This window comes from Synchiropus splendidus, chromosome 5, assembly GCF_027744825.2.
Source record: "Synchiropus splendidus isolate RoL2022-P1 chromosome 5, RoL_Sspl_1.0, whole genome shotgun sequence".
Classification (NCBI taxonomy): domain Eukaryota; kingdom Metazoa; phylum Chordata; class Actinopteri; order Syngnathiformes; family Callionymidae; genus Synchiropus; species Synchiropus splendidus.
In genome coordinates this window covers 16,524,892-16,547,328 of record NC_071338.1, presented here as the reverse complement: position 1 = coordinate 16,547,328, position 22,437 = coordinate 16,524,892, and the positions used below count along the sequence as shown (strand labels likewise).

General features: G+C 40.9%; 2 protein-coding genes across 2 annotated transcripts in view; both read right to left on the bottom strand.

The window, feature by feature from the left end:
* prmt3 (protein arginine methyltransferase 3) overlaps positions 1-19,332 on the bottom strand; it is a 43,291-nt gene extending 23,959 nt beyond the window's left edge. Inside the window, exons 1-11 of the mRNA XM_053866708.1 lie at positions 19,288-19,332; positions 18,985-19,117; positions 18,511-18,593; positions 18,388-18,437; positions 18,188-18,293; positions 16,989-17,142; positions 16,482-16,623; positions 15,322-15,387; positions 14,312-14,433; positions 9,526-9,625; positions 1,160-1,238 (exon numbers count right to left, since the gene is read on the bottom strand). Of these exons, the coding sequence (XP_053722683.1) occupies positions 1,160-1,238; positions 9,526-9,625; positions 14,312-14,433; positions 15,322-15,387; positions 16,482-16,623; positions 16,989-17,142; positions 18,188-18,293; positions 18,388-18,437; positions 18,511-18,593; positions 18,985-19,117; positions 19,288-19,327 (1,075 nt within the window). The 5' untranslated portion in view covers positions 19,328-19,332. The remainder of the gene's footprint in view (positions 1-1,159; positions 1,239-9,525; positions 9,626-14,311; positions 14,434-15,321; positions 15,388-16,481; positions 16,624-16,988; positions 17,143-18,187; positions 18,294-18,387; positions 18,438-18,510; positions 18,594-18,984; positions 19,118-19,287) is intronic.
* A 268-nt stretch (positions 19,333-19,600) lies between these two features.
* On the bottom strand, positions 19,601-22,066 carry htatip2 (HIV-1 Tat interactive protein 2). The gene is made up of 6 exons (XM_053866014.1): positions 21,925-22,066; positions 21,360-21,549; positions 21,178-21,285; positions 20,714-20,851; positions 20,578-20,639; positions 19,601-19,997 (listed from the first exon to the last, which is right to left on the bottom strand). The coding sequence occupies exons 1-6, from the start codon at positions 22,047-22,049 to the stop codon at positions 19,784-19,786; spliced, it is 837 nt and encodes a 278-aa protein (XP_053721989.1). The 5' UTR covers positions 22,050-22,066; the 3' UTR covers positions 19,601-19,783.
* Positions 22,067-22,437: the final 371 nt, after the last annotated feature.

The window sequence follows — 22,437 nt, the reverse complement described above, 5'->3', positions numbered from 1 at the left end:
GCCTCCATTTGCTGTCACTGAGGTTGTCTATCTACTGCTGGATGCACTAGCATGTGTTTGTGTGTGACCTCTACCTTCCGCTCCATGGAGCCACTTGAAGCAGCGTGTTGGAACCATTCTGTGGTTGAACCGCATTTAACAAAAGCCATTACATTTGGCCAGAGATGAGGGAACCAAAGTGACAAAAGTGCGGTCGACTGAGATATTGTACCTGCTGTAAACGCAGAAAACAACTACATGTCTTGGCTACAGAAGTCAGTACAGTTTGTTTATAAAAATAAACAAAACAATAAAAATAATAATAAATAATAAATAATTTAATTACTTTAATAAATAAAAAGGAGCCTAGAAAATACATAAATGTATTGCATAGAAGGCAGAATTAAAAAATGTGGATTTTTCTTTAAACAATTTGGGTTGTTTTAGATAACAAACACACATAAAAAGAAGACATAAAATTCTGACTTAATAACACAATTGTCTGTCCTGTATCAAGGTGATAAGCAGATTTAGTAAAGTTATTTCAGGGTTCAATAAAAAGGTTTCTTCCACATTTTTTTTGTTCAAGAAACAAGGTGAACAAGTGGCGTGATACCATGCTGTAGCTGTAAACTCAATTTGACTCGGCGTTTTGAAAGACTTAGAAACTGTTGATAAAGTAGATTAACCCACATCATGGAGGCAGAAGTTCCTCCACCTCACTCATTTATTGAGTTATTGTGAAGGCAAAAAGTATATTGATACTCATTGGTTAAACTCAACTTAACTAACTTTATCTTCTATCAAAAACCAATCACTTTTTTGGGAAACACTAAAACTCTATATGACAAACATATTCATGTCATGTATGATTTGAGTCATCTCTAGAGGTTGGTCATCCTGTAAAACTCAATTCTCTACTCATTTTGTGGGTCACACTTTCACAGATCTGTCATGATGTGCTGCCACAGCAACAGCTGTTGACAACATATGGAGTGTTGCGCAACCGTCTCCCTCCAGCTGTTTGCCACACAACATGGCAGCACCTCAGAGAACAGGCCTGTCTGTTTCCCAGTCAGGCCTGTATTCAAAGTTTGGTAAATGAAATCACTCTGGTTTTCAGGGAGGCAGAATTCAAATCAATTCCAAATCCAGTCAAAGACTTAAAAGACAGACTTACCCGAGCCATTGTCAGCCAAGTACAGATCTCTGGCACACAAGACCGAGTCCAGCATCGACTCGAACAACAAGAAGTAACCCTGCAAGAAGAGTAAACTTTATATTACTCAGTAAATATGGGGAATGGGTCATGTTGTATATTCACCTGCATTAAAGCGTCACACAAGACTGGTCACTATGGAACATAATACTAACATTTCTTTAGGAACTAAGGAGGAAAACAGCTGGATGAAACCATTAACTACAAGCGTGCAACTATGTCAAACTGGAATATTGGGAGTATTCCAAGATATTAGAATATAAACAATGTCAGTCAAAAGTTAAGACACACCTTCTGAGGAGAAACATTTGTGTAATGACATGGCAACACTTTAGATTGGGGATCACACATCAACTAATAAAACTAGTTACTGGTTTATTGACAGCTAACACTTGGTAATTATTACGTTGTTTAAAGTGACTATTCCTGGGTAAAATCTAGTCAGTCTTAACAAGGCACTAATCAGTACTTTATAATGATTCATTACTGACTAATGTGCTGTGAATACACATGTATATGAGCAGTTTATTTGGGGTAATAAACATTCCCAATAACATTGAATTCTTTAGTGATTCCTAATGGATGTAATTGAATTTCCATGCTAATCCAATGACAAAATGAGTCACTAAAGTTTAAGAATTCATAAGAAACCTTTTCACAAAAAAAGATACCTGGATCAAGAAAAGAAAATCACAACAGCCGTACTAAAAACAGCATCATTTTTAAGATATAAGATGTAAAAAGAATGAAACAGACTGTTTGTTCCAGTTAACAACAACATAATGGAAAAGCTCACCTGCACCACAGTCGGTTGACAGCTAAGGTCAACGCATTTCTCGACATGACAAATGTAAAAGAAGGGTGTTTGTCCATGTGCAACAGCAATGAGTTTTGGTGAACTAAAGCTCTATTCCAAGTTACTGTTGAATGACTCAGCTTCTCTCCCTACTTTCAAGGGAGACACCATCAACGCAGTTTAGGTAACTGGCCAAACACGACCACGTGCATACGTATTAGGGCTCTCAACTACATGTTTAATCTCAATGAATCGCACCAAAGTCGAGTTAACTCACGATTAATGGCAAATTAATCCATCATTTTGCATGTGTTCGCAATGGAACTTCAAAATGTGTGAATAATTTGCCATTAATCGCGAGTTAACTCGTCTTCAGTGGCTTTGAGAATAAAATTTTAATCTATTGACAGTATTAGTTCCAATACATGATGCAGTAAATGAATGTCATACTTTATTATAATCCTCTTTACAATAACAACTTTATTAAAAACAGCACAGTTTCCATCCTCAAACAAGTTGAGAAGAATTAAACAGCTACTTCATGACACACTTTATAAAGTTTCCCAAAAGGGATAGGTTTTTTGTTACGCTGCAAAGGGACAGAAAAAAAAGAGCATTAAAAATGACTTTCTCGGCTAAAGTGGTGAGATTTATTAACCAGACCGTTCATAGTGACACAGTTATAAATCGTTCAGCAACAAAATGACCTTCAATAGGTGAAGGATTTGGCTTTTTCACCTCTAAGTTTGAGAGCTCCATTCGAGCGTAACTCAGTCCTGAGTGAAAGTGATTAGTGATGAGCGTTACCTGAGGTAGATTAGGAAAATGAAGAGTCAAATACCTTAGCTTTTAGTTTGGAAAGAGATTGAAGTGGTGCGTCCACATATATAAATACTTATAATGAAGAGGATCAAGGAGAAGTGGTCCAGCCCTGACAGACTGGCACAGATGCAAGGACTCAGTGAGTGTGGTGACTGTGCCTTCTTCTGTATGACGAAAAGGAAAGTCGTAGAAAAAGGATGCGTTTGCCTGAAGAATAATTTACTGAGATAAGAGCCTTATTATTCAAATATAGCCAAGGGAGGAGAAGAGCAGCCAGACAAACACGAGACAAGGCCCTGATTTATAGCGCTCGACCTTACGTTTGCGACCATCTCTGACAAGGATAAAGCTGATACAACCAACTCGGATACATTATCTGTGTTTATCAGTGGTCGAGGGTTTGGTACCAGAGTCCGGTGCAAAGACAGTCTGCCGCAGACTGCTGGTCCACTCAGTGTCCTTAACACAGCACCATTTTTAAAACACTCACACAGCAAATACGCCGACCTCGTAATTTAAAGCCCAATTTCACGGGACACTGCTTCACTTGTAGTGGAAAGGATATGAAAGACAGAGAGAGAGAGAGTGAGTGAGAGAGAAAGGGGGGTGGGGGGGCTAAATAAAAATTGCCGAAAAGCACATTCAGACCTTACCTAGATCATCAACGCCGCCCCAGGATTACAGTCCCACAGCAGCATGTACCACACCCCCCTGTTTTACACATCTGCAATGTTAATTAAGAAAAACACAGTTCCACTCTGGAGCGGTGCAGAGACGACACCTGAACTATAAGATCACGTTTGGGTTACTTTCTTTAACAATAGTAACTGATCATCTTTTGCTGCACGAGCTGGTGAGGCTTGTCTTTGCAGTCATGTCCCAAGAAATGAGTCAGTTTAATCAATGAACAGTTACACACAGGAAGCTAATGGAAATCTGATGAGAAGGCGCCGCAGCAGCAAATACACATTAAAGACATTTGCATTTAAAGCACTTCCCTCTGCAAAACCCACTTTCAAATCTACATAAGGGATGTACACCAAAACACAACAGACAAAAAAACACATTCATATTTCCTTCACTTTCTCATGCCCCCTCAAGTTTTCCTCCACAGCTCCAGTATTTCAAATGACTCATTAAGACAGTCCACTAAAGCTGGGTGTCTGAAGGATGAAAAACTATTACTCTGTGGTTTCCATGTTTCCTGAGGGCCACAGTGGCTCTTCTCCACTCACACATTCACGACACGTTTTCCCTCAATTACTGCAGATCATCACTGCTTACAGTCCCAGGAGAGCCTCAGCAAAATAAAGGAGATTATGTACATGGAGAGGTGTTTGGGGACACGTCTGCATTCATCCACGCTTCACTGAACAATCAAGGCAGCACCGTCAGTGCTGCTAATGCAAATAGAAGACGGGATTAACATAAACACATTCAATACGCGGCTTCATTCAATTTGTGTGAACAAGCTTGAACTCCACATCTTCCCAGCTACATCCTTTTTACAGCTATGGCAGTGCAGGCTCCATGATGGTTGTTCAAGTAGAACTGATACTGAGCCCTGTGGAACACTGGAATATCGTTCGTTCTGCACAAAACTCTACATATTTCACAACATGAAAACATTTATTTGTGTATTCAGGAACAAACGCCCATTAGAAATGCATTTCACAGGCGCTAAGATCTATTTTACCCCAGCCACACTTATGAGCTCTGAAGTACTGGAATCTGGCTCCAAAATCAGAAGATGCTTTTGTGTTTTGAAATGGCTATGAGACATTGCACCGTTCTGTGTGTCTGCCAGCAGATGTATTGCACATACACACACAACACATCATCATGTGAAACACTGAACTATCTTAAATCATGTGCTGCCACCATCTCATGACTTTACACCAAGCAATTTCACGCAGGGTTATTAATTTCTTTTTTCATCAAGTTTTCATCATTAAATGAAACTTCGAATTTATGGCCACAAAACAAAGATGAACCCTGAATGAATCTGACCCAGAAAAGTTGTCTGGGATGTCGCATGTGATGACGTCACGCTATGCAGGGTACGTGGTCGTCAATACAGTCAACAAGGACTTAGTCTACAACCCCGAAATCATTGTTTGCATGTTCCTGGAATGAGCTGAACGGGTTGATACCAAGAGTCGAGTCACCACGGTGAAAGAAGAACGACAAAGAGGTGAGTATCGGCACCGCTGGGATCAGAATGTTTACTGTTTCACTGCGGAAGTCTGCACCTACGAGGAGTAAAATCACTCATGCAACACAATGAGTCAGACAGTTTGAAGTCTGTATGGAATTACGTCAATGTAATGTCCGTGAACCAATGCAATATGAAGGGCCAGTTGACCTGAAGGGTCACCACTCAGATGCTTGCCTTGAGCTAGGAGCTAAAAGTTGAAAGTAATGAAATTAGTTCAAACAAATAATTAACTAAATAAATACTGAAATTATGACATTGTTTGATGCACCCATATTCAATTTAACAGCAAAGGTCCTTCATATTCCTCCCCTGTACCGCCCCTAATCTGTCCTCTGTCAGCCACACTTTCAAGTTTTGTTTTATTTATTTAATTCGTTTTACACTCTAGCACTGCATGGCACATGATAATGTGCTTCTGTGACATTATGGCCATAAAGGAGAAAGAACAGTTTTCAAATATGTGCCCTCTGTAATGGTACCATCAACAAAAGAGTAAACAAAACATAAATGATCTTACGGTGCATGATGCATGTTGCAGCACTTGTGTAGTTGTTTTTTCTGACCATGGTAACAAAAAAAATGAGTGCAAAGGTCAGTGCTGAGAATAACAAGCAGACCATACACACTGAATGAAAGAGAATCATAGCTTTAATATTTGTCTGTAGCAAATTAATGATTTGGATTCAATTTTAATAGGGGGAAAAGATTGGACATACAAGTACCGCATGTTACAAGATCTATCAGAGAACAAGTCCATGTACCGCCATCATCAGATGCATTTCTTCTCGGTGGGCGCTAACAGCAACAGATTGACAGATAACATATTTCTTGCTTTTCTCAGTCATCTGTGGCCATGTGCCTGAATAGAACACGGTCAAATCACCGTCACTTTTACTTCACCAAATTCAACTCAAATAAGTCTGGTGCACGACAAACTGATCCGTGTAAACCCAGGCAGCATTCCAAGAAGCTCATACACCCAAAACTTTCTAAAAGCTCTACCAACAAGTTTGACTGAGAGAAAGTCAAGTAGAAGTCACGAAGAGGCAGGTAATGGATCATTAATGCAAGATGGACACATATGACACTGTCAGTGTGTCAGGCAATGTGAGCGTTTGATTGACAGAGACGATGACTGATGGCTGTGCAACACCCATGAGTCTCAAATTTCTGATCATGAAGACTAAAAAGAAAGAGCTGCCTTAGTTTTGGAGACACATCATTGCATTTGTGCGCAAACTTCAACCACATAGACTAAGCGGAATACGAGGGTCAGAAAAATAACGAAAGTTGGAGTAGGTTCTCTGAGACTTCTCACTAATGCAGCAGAGGAAAGTTATTTCTTTGGAATAATTCTCTTCAAGGTGAGTTGACACATTGGGGATGTGCTATCCAGAGACACTGGCCTTCATGGCTGCATTAAACTGTTTTATTGAATATCAAACCACATTAAGTTTGTGCTGCGGAATAAAGAAGAGACAGGAACAAAGCTAGCAGAAATACGCTGCAAACATCCCCCTTCTAGATGATATCATGTTTTAGGGAGCAGAAAATGTTTATGAGAAGGAGTGAGACAAGCAGACTCCATGTTGGAGACCAAGTTCATTATTTAACTCTCCTCTTTTCTGTCAGCCCCCGAAGTCGCTTTGAGCTTCGGTCTGTTTGTTTTTCAGCGTTGGACCGATCAATGTTATGAGTTATGAAATGTCAGTGGTTCTGTTCAACACTCTCTCAAAAAACGCCATAAGCAGACAGATGGGTAAATGCCCCATTTCTACGATCACATCAATCACCTACCGCTGTCTATTCCGCCACCGTGTTTCAACACTCCCCAATGATCTCACTTTAATTATGTCACTCAGCCCTTCCAGGCCGTTAAATGGAGTTTGGGAATTCATTACTGAAGCACAAAACACAACTGCATTGATAAGTGACAAATTAAACGGAAAGACCATCAGCAGATTCTACAGTTAAATAAATGACCTGTCGTGAGAATATAAAAAAGGAAAAAAAAATTAAAGCCCTAGACAAGATGTGGACAACGTGCGGCTCGGGGGCCACAAGAGGCCCTCAGCCTGTGTTTGTGCAGCCCACACGAGATCAGAGCAAAACTACCAATGATGCCGTTCTTTCTTCATCTAGAATTATAACTTCAATTCTAAATCTAACCTTTTTTTTTAGGTTTTAGTATTCTGTTTTTCTTCCTCCTTGGTTACTATTACTTATATTTAATCTTTAGTTGGATTATTTTAATGAGTGATTATTCTCTCTTCAACAATACTTCCAGGCCTTCAAAATAAATAACTTAATGTATACACCTTGTGATAAGCTGCCAGTCTATTTAGTTACAAAAACTTCACATCACTAATAAGTAAGGTTTTACATCACCACAAGGTTCAACTCTGAAAACTTTATGTGAACACAGCAGAGTGTTACAATACTCATAGTGTACACATCAGTTGAGAGGGTTTATGAGTGCTATGGCAGAAGACGGAACGGTGTAACATAAGAGCGGATAACAAAACCTATTGCAGTGATTCAGTCAGGAGTCAGGGTGTAACAAAATAGTTGTTGCTACGTTATGTTACGAAATGAGACAAATGACGGTACAAGGACCGTGAAACAAAATACACGAGAAACAAAACAGATTAAATAATAATAATAACAATAATCGCCAAACAAAGACAATGACTTTCAAAACTATTCGGCACAGCGCCCCCATGTGATTTTGTTTCGCTCAAATTCTGTCTAAACTACACTTGAACAATAAAATGTTAATTTAAGAATTTTCCCATGAAACACAGAAGAAAGTGACATCAAAATGCAGTAAAATGTGTCCAAACTCTTGTGGCAGATACTACCTTGATCTATGATATGTGATGTTAGTTTTGGCAGGACTATGCAAAATCTGTCATCACCTTGGACAGACAGTTGATAAATTTACATAAAACGTAATTTATATTTGACTTCGATGTAAAAAATAAAATAAAAAATCAGAATCCTACATAATCATTTACATGAATGAACGGATTACACACAGAATACATTTAAATTCACAGAAAATCCGCAAAAGGGAGTCATTATTTTCATTCATTTCAAACTGCCAAACCATACCGAAAGGTAAGATGTGGACAAACTTTTGCCGAAGGATTGGCAGGTGAATTGCTTAGAAAAAAACGAGGATCTGGCAAAACCATTTTCAAAAACTGCAGTTGGGGTGAATGCTTGAAACTGAGGAAAAGTAACAGCTGATCAGATGAACAGATGATGGTGAGTTTGAGTATTCAAAAAAATATTATATTTTTGTATTTTGTTATGCCGCTAGTAACAATCCAGACAATACACTCACAGATTAATTCTGCACCAACTCTAAAAGATCCAAACAACAAACGCAGACCAATGACTCGAAGGAAAGTGCAAACACAGCTGATGCGCAGGATAATGATGTGCCATCTGTATTAACCAACCATTCAATCAACTCAAACCCTCTACCCAGGTCAAGCTGAATTACATCAACAGAATGAAAACTGAAGGCCAACATTCCATTAGCCGTGCCGATAATAGGCAGCCGGCTAAAAGAGCAAACGCAAGAGATTACAGTCATTTCCACTGACCTGACGTCGTCAGCTGTGACAACTGATAGTTCCCCAATAGAAGGAAGGCATCTTTAAAACCCCAAGAAATGTCTTCCATTGTGGTGTTGATGAGAAGTGACTAAAGGATTCTTAGATTTATTAGCCCTTGCTGAGCCAGTGTCATCAGAGATTATGCCCCCTATCCTTCACCGGTCCACTGGCATGTCACCCGCTGAATTTCAATTTCCCTGGTGAAGGGACAGGAAGGCTGCGGCAGGCGACCCCTGTGTGTGACCCTGGGGTTTCACGACGGATGGGGAGCTGGGGGGAGGGGAGCAGCGCAGATACAGGGTGCTCATGAATTAGGGATGACTTCAGCGGTGCGTTCAACTGGCCATCCTGACGTATCATGGCAGAGCATCTCCCTGATAAATGCGAGGAAGCAAAACCGCTGCTACCGGATAAGTATTCAGAAGCTCGTGGTTGACTTAAATACCGTTCAAGCCACACTTCAAACTGCTCAGGAAACAGTTGAACAGACAAACTTACTGGAAGTTCAACCACACTGTCATGGCTGACCACAATCTTGAGCAACAGCAAAAAACTCAGTTGAGGACAACTTTTACAAGTGTTTGTTTTTCATTGGTTTTGCCACAGATTTGGACAGGAGTCTTACTAAATATAGCATGACAAATGTGCACTTGAGTTAAGTAAGTTAGCAATTATAGATCATAAATCACAGTCATTGAAGATTCACAGTTACAAAACCCATATACATTGAATTATATCTGTGCTTAAAATAAAAAATAATAAAAACATTCAGAGAGACAACCTCAAATGAGCTGCCTATCATACTCACACATGCAGCGTTTTTAAGAAACGGGTGAGCCATCTAACTCACAAGTAGTGTACTAACCATCCATTCTGAAATGATGATGTCCACTTTTTCCACAGGAAGTTGGATGTCCTCGATACGACCTTTGATCAGCGTTATCTTGTCCTCCAACTGGTTGGCCCTGCAGAAACATGTTAGTATTAGAGTATTACAAGACCACAAGTCTGTGTGTTGGCAAAAATATTTGTTAAACAGGACCAAACCAATTGACTAGAGTGTCGGTTAAAATGATATGGGGCCCATTGGCAGCGGGTCAGTAGAGGACGCCACAATGCTGCCCCACCACTAGCCACAGCATATCAGAGACATGACTAAAAATAAATTCATAAATTAAAATTCCAAGTTTAAAGCTGAAATGATATTCAAAACAATATAGTTCTGCTTTTCAGACCAGCAAGCTAAATATGACATGGTAAGTAGTTTGAGCCACAATGTAAGCATGAGTAGTTTTAATTATGTACCAAGTTAGAGGGGTCGTCCACCATCTACAGTGTTGGTTGTGTGAGTATCCCATCCATAATATGCAAACTTGGCACCTATGGTTCAAACAACCCTGGTCAAATCCAAATCAAATTGAATCGGTCCCCTGTGAATCATATCGATTTTTGACATCTGAATCAAAACACAGGTCTACAGATTTATCACATGGATGACCCATAATGGCTGTTCTCTTCTTCCCAGAGCTTCCATGTCGAACATCCCTTGTCCAACATGCCTCTCCTCTAAGAGCCACATTGTTTTACTGTGTTGCTGAAAAGAGCCACATCCTACAAATATGTGAGGCTGTAAGGCTCACCTGGCAGTATATCAGTTAAAGCACATCCCTGTGTGTGTCACAAGGTTGCTGGTTCGCGTCCGGCATATGTCTCTTGTGCATGTATTTTTAAAATTCATACAATTTACCGTGATCCTCCTCGGAATACATAAGGTACATAGATATTTGTGCGGCTCTTGTTTTACTTACATATATATTTTATTTTTTTACGTGGCTCATGCCACCAATAACATCACCCCAGTCTGTGAGTGTGAGCGACGATGCAGACTGGAGCGTCTCATCTTCATTCCTTCACACTTAGGACAGCGACTCAAATCAGCATTGAACGTGTGTGGCGCGGTTTATTGTTTATGTTTCACGTTTCAAGTTAAACGCAAGTCACAGTCTTTGAACAATATTTTGACATTGCGCCAGAATAGCTCTTACTTTTTCGTCTTATTTCCTGTATAAATGATCATCTCAATAGCAACTTGACCAAAATCACAGCCAGTTCGGCAGCTCATTTGGTAAAGAGCTGCATGAAAGTGGGGAAAGCGTCGCACATGGCTCGGGAGCCGCCGATCGGCCAGGCCTAAACCATACATCATGGCAGGTCTCACTAATATCCTATCACGTGACACAACTCCTTCTTTCCAATGTGTCTGCACTCTCCTCTCCTTGCCTCTTTTCATTTCTGTCCATCACTCTTCAAGACTGATCCCAAATCTGTTTTCACTTCCTTGACTCTCTCATCTTCACCGCTCCTCCAGCCTCTCTCTCACTGACAACTATGTAATCTGTTAAGGTTCTTCTTAGCTTCATTTCCCTTCTCCCCCAGCTTGTGCAGCCACCTCTCCTGTCTCTCCTCCAGCTCATCTCTAAATGTCAGTCTCTCACCCTTAAAGGTTCTTGGAGATGGTCATGTTAATAGGTGGCAGTGAATGCACAAAGTCATGAGAAGCAACATGTTTGTGTGATGGCTAGCTAGCAAAAGAGCAAGTTCATTGTTCTTACATAAAACGAATCTTCTGACAGAGAGTCTTGAACTTCACCACATGATCTCATTCTACTCTCGCTTTCTGCTCAGGTGTGGGGAGGCTGGGGAATGAGGACAAAGCTCCTATTTGTCTGTCAACAAAACTTGAAAAGCTATGAACAGATCTTAAGTAAATCTTTGTGGAAATATCTTGGCCAGAATGTGACAAAAACAAACTGCACCACTCAGTTCTAATTTGTCAACAAATGTAAGTTAGCTCTCAACTTTTACTAAATCAAAGCATCGACAGCATCGAAGCAACACGAGCCAGAAGATCGGTGCTGCTGTTCAAATGATCCCTCTGTTGAAACCGACCAGTCCAGGAATCAATCTCTGTGAATATTCCATTATCATGACAGCTAATGTTACTGAGGACAGAACAATTACTCACAGTGGCCCAGAGTGCATTTCTGTAGCAGCGATCCTTATCTTGAACTGTCTCTCCCCTCTCTCCTGCTCTGCTCTCATCGCTATCGCCTCGTCCCAGAATTCAGCACCACACAGCAACCCTCACCCGCAACCTCGCCAGCACTTCCCCCACCTTTCACAAGATGGGAAACACTATAATCTCATTATTGGGGTAATTTAAAGGACAATGTCAGGACTCAGGGGAGAGAGTCAGGATATGAGCAGCTTGTAGGGTTATGTATGAGCATGAGACTGCGAGATTGCCAGAGTCAGAGCGGGCGCCGTGTTACATAATGAGACAAATTTGGCTCCAAAGACAGAACATGAATTGGAAAATTACAGTCACAGATGCAACATAAATGGAATCATTCACTACTTTATATTGACCACTCATCTGTAATCAATTCAATCCACTGAATTCCATCCCTCTCTAACCGAAACCTCAACATTTGATTTGCCTAAACTGTAAAAGTTGTTTATTTTACACCGAGAGTTTGAGAAAAATCATAGGTGGCCAATTGCTACAACCTCAGCTATCACCCTTCCTGCAAAGAAGGTTTGCGTTTCCAATCACTGAAGTTGATCCATCCGTATTCTGTGAGGCAGAACCTGGTGCACAAACTTTTCTTGTCATAATAAGCACATGAACACACTGAATTCACATGGAATTCATGGAGCGTATTTGGGAGTTGATCTGGATAAGTTCAGAATCAACCTGCCCTTCCTGAATCTGAAAACTGCTCACATTGATTGACTTGACAAAATGTTTTATCTCTTAAAAAGTGAAAATATAGCCAGAAAATTTGTATTTACGGTAGTGCATTCACTCTCCTAAGGTATAACACATTGACATGTGGATGTTTGATGCCCCACATGACACTGAAGTCAGCCTTCCACATAGCATGCATTAGGCCTCACCTATTTATCTTTCCCTTCCTGACGCTATTGACGACATTGACAGCACTCCACTACACCGTCCGTGTTAAAAACACAAAAATAAGAAATAAAGGTAAAAAAACAAAGGTGCCACTCCTTGTTCCAATCTCGCAATATTCATGACAAATGGCATGTGCAGCACCTCATGTATACGTGACTTCTGTGTCAACAATGGACGCCAAAGTCCATCATGAACTCAACTGCCACAGCTGAATAGTGAGAATGTGTGGCCACTATGGAAGTTCATCTTTGGTGTGCATTTATCTGTCATTCAGGGTAGCACCGGACAACAGTACTACTCCACAGTTTGTACATATTTTCAGTTCCAACTGACTCGTATATACTGTAACTCCAGTTCTACGAGTACATGCTATGCCCACTAACAGTATTTGCGATTGTCTCAAATCGACTACTCGATCGAGTACTTCAAGAGTAGAATGACTTGCAGTTAAACTTAACCATAATACCAGATACCTCATTGATGGTCCAAATGTTTGAAAAATGTAACAGTTTCCTTCAAACGTTTGACAGTAATTGATGCACATATAAATTCAACACTTAATGGGAAAAAATAGAGAGCTTATAATCAAAATGCTAATATAATAACAACAAATAAGTTCTTCATTTAAAACACAGCAATCATATAAGACCATCTGAGATCAGCGAACAATTTGTGCACATTGAAATGAATCCATTTTAGGATTAACGCAGCAATAATTCTGTTTATTTATTACCATTTTGCTGTGCTGTCACAAGCCGCGGCGTTTGTACCAGACTATCCATCAGTTGCTTCCATTTAAAAAGGTATTTAGACATTATCCATTAAGGAAGCGACTGTGAAGGAAGGGAGTCACATTCAGCTTTTCATTTAAACTTCGCCGACAGGAGATGGATGTTCCTGCCCAGCCAACAGGAGCCACTTTAATTACAATCCTGATATTAAGATCTGGAGGAAGAAACACACATATATATGCAAGGAGATAGCAAAATCCAAGGCTCCAAATCCGCTCCACAGCCGGCGTCGACAAGAGAGGATCAGAAAAGGCACGTCTGTAAACGCCAGCTCGCCTGTGTGCTTACCACTGGCAAACCTGTAACGCACGCTGCACCCAGACTCATACTCCAACAGGGAGTTGGTGGTCTGTAAAATTAAATTGTCCCTTTTCTTCAACAAACCCGGAGTTTTGATTATGCGATCCTCTATTACATAATAATAGCAGTCATAAAAACAAGAGGGTTTGATGCAGACAGCGGAGACACCGGCGGCGGAGGCAAATAGACACCTGCAAACATTTCAAATTAGACTCAGCAGCACACTGAAGTGGTGGTGGTGGGGGGGGGAGACATTTACATATTTGTGGGTCCACGCAAAGATGTGTGTGCGGCGGTGAGTGACTGCAACAGAGGTGAAGAGGTGATTCATTCAAACCGCAGGTGTAAATTAGGTGCGTTACGGCCAAACGACTGACAGCAGCTATATTGAAGTCAACCAGCTGAGACAAATAAAAGGTGGCTGGAGGTCACTTGGACCTCCACTCCCACAGACCCTGGTCCCAGACTCACACTCAAATCATAAGCGCCACAGCCAGAGAGGATAAGCCACCAGGAGCATTAAGACTATAAAGCTTCATTTTATTGCTGACGGTTATTTGATATTCAGGTCAATTGCTTACCTGATAATGTCCATGGCCTGATAGATGATTTCTGACTGGTCCACAGCAATGACCTTTTTGGCTCCAGCTTTGGCGGCAAACATGGACAGAATGCCAGTTCCACATCCAACATCTAGCACCACCTGTTGGATAAGGGATGTACGGTCAAAAATACAGCTTGTGACGTCTACTTGGGGAAGGAATTGCACACAACAAATAAATATAAGCTTTTGATAGGAATTGCAACTAAACTGGTTGTGCAGCTTCTATTCTCAAACACAAAACAGTGATTGGTACTAAAAAAACTGCAACATTAACACAGCAATTTTAAATTGCAATGTCACTGTGTATTTATTATGTAACCAACATACTTCGTGTTGTTAACTTTCTAATGTCCTTGACAGTATTTTGGTTCTTCAGTAGGTTACAGTTGACTATGTTGGTGTTAAACGACCGACTCCAGCTGCAGTGCACACACACTTGTCTTTCTGTGCTGCTGTTTCTCGATTTAACTTTGCCGTCAGCATCTCACTGCCTTTATGGGTTCACAGAGGGTCGCCTGCACACTGCTGACAAAAACACAACAGCTGCTTCTGTAGTTCAAGCATATTTACTCTTAGACAACCTGAAATATCCAGGTTTGCTTTTTGTCTGCGTAGGTGACAGTTTCCTTCAGAGAACAATTCTGTTGACAGGGATAACGTAGAGTCCCATCGTCGCAACCTGCCCCGCTCCTCTACGCAATCATCCCAGCACTAACCAACTGCCCCACATATAATGGATGGTCATGAAACAGTCCAGTGCGTCTAGATCAGAAAGAAACAGAAGCAAAAGGGGGGGTGTGGGGTCGTGACGCTGTTGTTATCAGCACTCTGCAGTCGACGTTCAAGGGTGCTAATAAAGTCAGAGTGTTTTAAATCAGACGGCATCACCTTATTAATGTCCTACCAGGAAAATGTGCATTACTATTAATGGTCTTCTCCGTTTGTGAAGCCAGATAACACATGCTATCATCTCCAGGATTCACTCACCTTGTCCCTGAACACATCAGGGTTGCTGTACATGAAGTCCCGGTAACTCTCTGTGCGCACTGTATCCTGCACCACAACACAGATTATTTTAGGACTGGTGAAATACACCATGCAAATCAAAAAGTCACAATAGGCTGAAATACACATGGCACGGCACATTACGGTTAATCATTCTTATCTATCTCATTATCTGTGAGTGTTGGAGTCAAGAGTCTGTTTTATTTGACTGACGGGACGTTTTTTAGGTGAAAGGAACTAGAGATGCTTAAATTCACTGCAGCCGACGACAAACTTTCAGTTCTCAATAGTAACTGTATAGTTAATGGGGCCCATCCTCCGCAGGTCAAAAAAAAAGAATAGAAAAAACAACTCATTAGTACAATGCTTTTTTCTGTTATTTATCTACTGTTGAGTCAAAGGACTCCCAACATTTACACGGTTGCCAAAGTATAGAAACAGGTATCTTTTTTTTTTTTACTGGCAGGGATTGGCTTCCATAATAAACAGTGCCAGCAGCACATATTTTATTCCTGGCTACAATTTTATAGCAAGACATCATGGCATAAATGGTAATGAAACACAGCTTTTGAATCTCAAAGATCCAATCTGCACAAAAAAAGAAAAAGGCAAATCACATTTGATTTGACACAGCAATCTGTCATGTATGAATTAATCTAAAAGTTATGTGGTAAATGTGAGAGATGGTCTCGACTTGCACATCTTCTCACACCCCTTACTACGTCAGCGTAGTGAAGATCTTTGGTTTGACACACACATGGAAGGCTGCTCTGCTGAGCACCAATCAGGGAAACGTGAAAGCACTGCAGTTTTCACAATCAACCAACACACTCACACACCCACTCACAGTGTTGTCGCGTTTAAGGAGTCACAAAAGTGATTTCAGTTCTTCAGGCCCTCGCCTATAGCGGCAACAGGAGTGTTTCACTCGAGCGCTTCACACGTTCTGCAGATTTATCACTTTAAAAAACGTCTTCAGCATCAACGTGTGCATAAAGATGATCATGTTCATCTTGCAGCTACATTGAAATCTCTCAAGCAAAACGTCTGCTGATGAACCTGCCTCCGCTAAGACTGAATATGACTCGGGATATTAATGAAAGCTGCAGGCAGGGCCGGTTTTGGTGCGGATGTGATCAGACCTTCAGCATCTCTTCATGGATGCCATAGTGTCCGTAGGAGCTGAAGTAAGCTTCGTCCTCATCATCTCGCAGCTCAGCCACGGCGCCCAGTTTATTGCTTTTGCTGGTGTCTGCGTTCAGCACCAGACCCTGAGCGAGAAGCCTGAGAGAACATGAGGGAGATTTGCATTCAATATCTCTTACATTAGAATGCAGGACAAATGTGACCACCAGAAAGTACAAAACATTCACAACCTTCATGCAGGATGTAGCAGTAAATGGAGGAGATGGGAAGCATTTATCTCTCAACACAACCCCCTCCCACTATTTCTGTAATTTTCCCTTACTGCCCCCCCTCCTTCCTCCCCCTTTTTTACTTTAACCCAGCACTGCAGTGGAATTTTCCCATCCCTTTCTTCAAACTTCCTTCACATGGTGGTCCACTTTATGTTGTGTTCATTGTGTCCCCCTGCTGGCAAGAAAAGTGTAGTGCAGGGGACAAGCTAAAAGTGTATTGAACAAACCCACTTGAGTTTATGAAGATCTTCCATTGCTCTTGCGAGGGCTTTCTCTGACTGACATGCTCTCTCTTCAGCAGCTTTTGCTCTTTGCAGCACCGCATTGTTTGAATCTCCACCACATTTTGTGGGTGAGTCCTCCCAACAACACAGTTCTTCAGGATCTGGAGTGGCAGGCAGAAGAAGATGAAAATGAAAGGCGTAGTCATTTTATTAACACTTAACATGATTGTTTTTATTACCTATGTGAGTGCAAAACTTGAAAGGGCACTTTAATTTATATATAATTTTATACGTCCATGCAATATGATAAAATTCCAAATGGAAGTTAAGATGAAGTTTGTCTGTCTAGTTTAGAGTTCTTTCAGTTGGACATGCCTTGAAAACCATTTCATCGTTGCATACATACAGGGGTTGGACAAAATAATGGAAACACCTTAAAAGCTTTGCGGTGTCTGTATGTCAGGAAGCTTGAAGTACTAGTTTTTCCTTTGTTCAAAAAAAAAAAACTGTCAGAAAAAAGTGGGAGGTACATTTAGCTATGGTGCACCAACTCAGCAATGCATCCACTTGAATGCATCGACCATGGAGCAAGAGGTCTCACAAAGTTAAGCCAGGATCAAGTTGGTAGAATAATTAGGAAAGCTTTGAGGCGCAAACCTCTTTTTGGCCCCAAAACGCACCATAATTATGACCAACATTACCAACGTTCAACCATTGCGTTTGCCAAGGGATTTAAGCAGAAAACAAGAATAATTAATGCACACACTTTGCACGAAATCTCGGGGTATATGAGGGTAAAATTCACAACAACCTTAACCCCTTTGACACCTTGTAACGGTCATGTATGGAGAACATTACCCAGGATTGGCCACTAGATGGAGCTGCATTAGCGTAGACGTCTGCGCCTGTGCAGATCGACCACATTTACCCAGATTAACTTGATTAACTTTTTGTGACGCAAAATAAATTCAGCTGTATAAAATCTGCAGACATTGTTCTGTTTCTATTTCTACCTTGAGCTACCTGGGTCACCCATCCTCGCCTCATCCACACCTTACAACACAATTGTTACACTCTCAGAAAATAACACTTTTTATGAGCCTTTATTGAATTCAGTATCTAGTAACAACCTTAATCTACTGGTTTGTGTAGCGTGTGATTGAGGCCCAATATCTTTTACTGAGTTAAAGGAAAAAACCAGGGTACCTGTCTGGAGAAGGGGGTCATCTTGGATGAATGGCTGCAGAAACTCTTCACTCTCCCACGGTGATGGAGCATTAGAAAATCCAGCCAGTTGGGAGGCGCTACATTTCTGCAAAAAACAATGTAAAAAGTCATCAACAAAGTTTAGTTGTCCTGAAATGAATCGACTACTTGTAACAGTCAGGTGAAGCTACTTAACTTGCCTTTAGACGTATGAAGTTGATCATCTTGATGTAGCTGTAGTCATCTAAATCTAGAGCAGAAGTGAGGACCGATTAAGCTTAAAACAAAGGGACACATCAACTTTCAGGAAAGAAACGACTTACGATGTTTTCTTATCACGTCTACAAGGTTGACCTGGTGCACCTCTGAGCAATGCTGCAGCGTGGCTGGTACTGAGCCCAGCACCCTGGACAGAAAAATGCATTACAACTACACAACAGCAGGCTGCTCCACACAACAAACAATGTAGAGAAACAAGCAGAATCAATAAAGTATTCAATAAAGACTCATGAAAGAGCTTTAAAAATATTTGGAAGCAAAAAAAAAAAAATCATTTCAGTTGTAAAAGACATATTTCAAGCCCCCTCTTACCTAAGTTTCATTTGCAAAATAAAAACAAGGGATGGTTTACTGAGGATACTGAAAAGAAAATAAAGTAATATTCCTAAATATTGATCTTTATTTACTTCCTCACAATTAAGAGGACGTTAAGGCTATTTGACAAGACTAATGTGTACTAGTTGAGCAACTACTTTTACAGCAGCAACATGTCTTTAGACATTTCCACAGCGTCGCACCTGTCACAGAACAGGCAGGTAACCATCCCCTGAGGGTCCTCGTCCATCCACTGGTCTTCGTCTTCACCTTCATCATCATCATCACCGTCCGACAGCTCAGGCATGTCGTCAAGATCTGCACATCCCTCGACCACTGGTCAAAGAAAGAGCAAGTTTAAACTGCACAGCCGAAGTAGCTCGTACCACCGTGTAGTTACATGTTTAGAAGCAGCATGAAGGGAAGACATCGGTACGATTTGAGAGACCATTGTCCTGTTGAATGCAGTTTGGTGAAGTTAGCTCAATATTATTTACTTCACTCACGTGTGTCTGTGTGTTCCGCCATGATGCTCCCTTCTTTCATTGGACTTCCGGGTGACGTAATCTGACGTAAAACGACTTCCATACTGTCGCCTCTCCACTTGTACCACTAGATGTCACCATTTAACAGCCGTTTCGGTTAAGCATGACCACAACAGCGACTTCTCTATTAATTATCAATTTATTTAATGTATTGTGATGAATGCAAATTTCCCAATACAGAGACTGGTCACAAATGTTATATATTATTGTTACAAAAATATAGTCAGTTGGACGGTTGTTAGTTGTATTCAAACAAAAAAATGCTTCCATTGGATCATAAATATATGTTTATTGAGTTTAAAAGATTCATAACATCAAGTACAAGCACACTGAAAAATACATGAAGCGTCAGTTTAAGTCAGATGTTTTGGTTGTTTTTGTTTTAATGATTAAAAAAAAAAAAAAAAAGAATTTTATATCCACCAAAAAGCATCACGCATTTCTCGTCCACTCCCAATTATTTCCCTGAACTCTTCCCAAGGGCAGCGATGGCTTTGTTTTCCAGGATCTCCATCTTCTGCTCAGGCTGGAGCAGAGTGTTTGACACCATGGCCTTGGCCACTGCTTGGATCGGGATGGACATCGATGTGGAAACAGCAGAAAAGGCACAGAAGAACTTCCTGGCGAGCCATTCACCGGGTCGACTTTCCTGTCTGTCCACCAACAACACCCTGTGGAGAAAAGAGTGTTGTGTATTCAGCATCACATTACAACCCACAGAGCTGAATGTTACTGGGCTCAGCAGCCGATGAACAGGTGTGTGGTGTCTTCGATCAAGTCTTGAATGAGAAAGGTGTGAGATCTATAGATGTCAGATGTTAATTATTCATGTTAACAGAGGATATCTTAGACCCAGTTTTTCCATTAGACAGGACCAAAATCTAATAATGTGAGGTTTGGGTGGTTCTGTTATCTCCCCACCTGTGCTACTTTGTTGCTTCCATTTTTCAGCCCTGAATTAATAAAGACAGAGCCAGGACTCTGCAGAGACATGACATATCTGCTCTGTCTCCGGTAAATCTGCGATCTGTGACCTTTGTACTGGATTTTAAATTTGTGGAATAATTATTATTAATAATTATATTATAATATAATAAATATTATATAAATATATAGCATAGTATTGCAGAGAGAATGTCCCGTTAGGAGGCTGTGCATTTCTGTTCTCGTTCATACTTGTCGACATTGACCCATAAGTGGTCAAAATAACTTCCAACAGAAGAACGTGCAGCAGGATGAGCAAAAATTTACCCAGGTCTGTATATAGCATATCGATCAAAATCCAGGGCTTCGATATCTGCTTCCACTTGTCCCTGAAACAAATTAAAAATAGAATTAGGGTGAAATATAACTTTCACGTTAGCGTCATGTTGCTGTATTTCCCAACCTTGACTTTGAGGTAGAGGAAACTGCTGCTTTTATCCGCCCCCCTGGATGACTCCAGGTGAAACTGTTTGCATCCTCCTGCTTTCGCGAGCTCGGCTGATTTAAGGACATAGTCATGATCCACACGAACGAACCCGTCCTGAAAAGAACAAGGAAAAATGCTGTCTACGTTGCAAGGTACTCACATGAAAACTGACAGTACTAACAAAACACCTAACATCCTGATGCTGCTAAACTATTACTGATTTTTCCGTACTCACTAGTCTAGTGTGTATCATTGATGCCACTAGTTTTATTGTACTCATTTGATTTACCCACTATTGCGTTTGAAGGGAAGAAGCTGGTGGAATAGCACGTGTTGCTTCTGTAATAGGTTGATGTCCACTCGTCCCCAGATGCGGGAAAATGACACACCTAACTTTCTGCTTGCAATCTCTCTTTCACAGAGCACAGAGTTTAACTCACAGCTCCAGCTTTTGCCCTGGTTGTTCCTAGGCAACAGTATCCAACATCATGGCCCTGGAAGGCAGCCGCATATTCGTCCAGCTTCTCAAAGTCCACGACCTGTTGAACCTTTAAGGAGGACGAAAAACACCTCAATTCCCAAACACCAATTCTCCAAGAGACAACACGACATTCCCATTTACCAGATTTTCATGCTCTTTGCCCTCAAAGGTGAGCTGGCGTCTGCCGATGAGTGTTATCTTAGAGAATATGTTCCGCTCCTGCAATTCTTGAAGCAGCAACCTCCCTGTTTCCCCAGAAGCACCAAGGATAAAGCAGCTTCTGTTCTGTTGTCTGAAGTTTTCCTCCAAGGTCTTCATGTCCTCTGCCATCCTTAGTTCCAAAACTCATTTTGTCAAACATATTTGAAACATATGACAGACAATACACAAGATACATGATGGGCACTGACTTCCATAAAGTTGAGTATTTGCTTTTTTGAGCCACTTTAGAGTCAAAATTAGAGGTTTTTGTGTTTTAATTTCTTTAATACTAATGCAATGTAATAAACCATGCAATAAACAGTAACAGACATTCGCTTGGAAATCAATATTCGTCATTTAGTAAGAATTATCGCAGGAGTTTGGTTCAACGCACCACGATAAAGGGCTCACAGGCAATAAATGAAGACTGAACAGAACGTAATGCTTGACCGTGAAGCTCACTTCCAATAGGACGTTTATTCTCACTTACATTCACTACATTTACCTGTTAAACTGCACTGGATCGGGATCGTCGAGATACTTTAAGATCGCTGCAAGGATAACAACCAGGAAGGTTACGAATCCAGCGGTGGAGCCGAAAGCCGTGCCCAGGCGCGTCAGGGCAAACATCCCCACAACAGCGTCGGGCGGGCGGACACTTCCTGGTTCAGGGTTTCATCACCAGCTATCTCCACCGTGACATGTCCAGACGAAAAACAGCGTACAAGGCCGGGGAGAAAATAACATTTCACATTTAAACGTTGCATAGCGGCTTTATAATGGACTGATTTAAAAATATGTAATGCATAAAAAAAAAAACTATCGCTTTTTTCGATGATGTGTACATCGCGCATGCGCATAGTCTCCACCTGAACTGCAGTCTTTACAATCATGACTAATAAATTATTCTCGTTAAACAATTATTGATCATGAAATAATGATGTTTATACCAAGCGACTCACAGCAGCCACGGCAGAACCCGTTTTGTTAATGTTTATTAACAGCACCGCCGATTTAT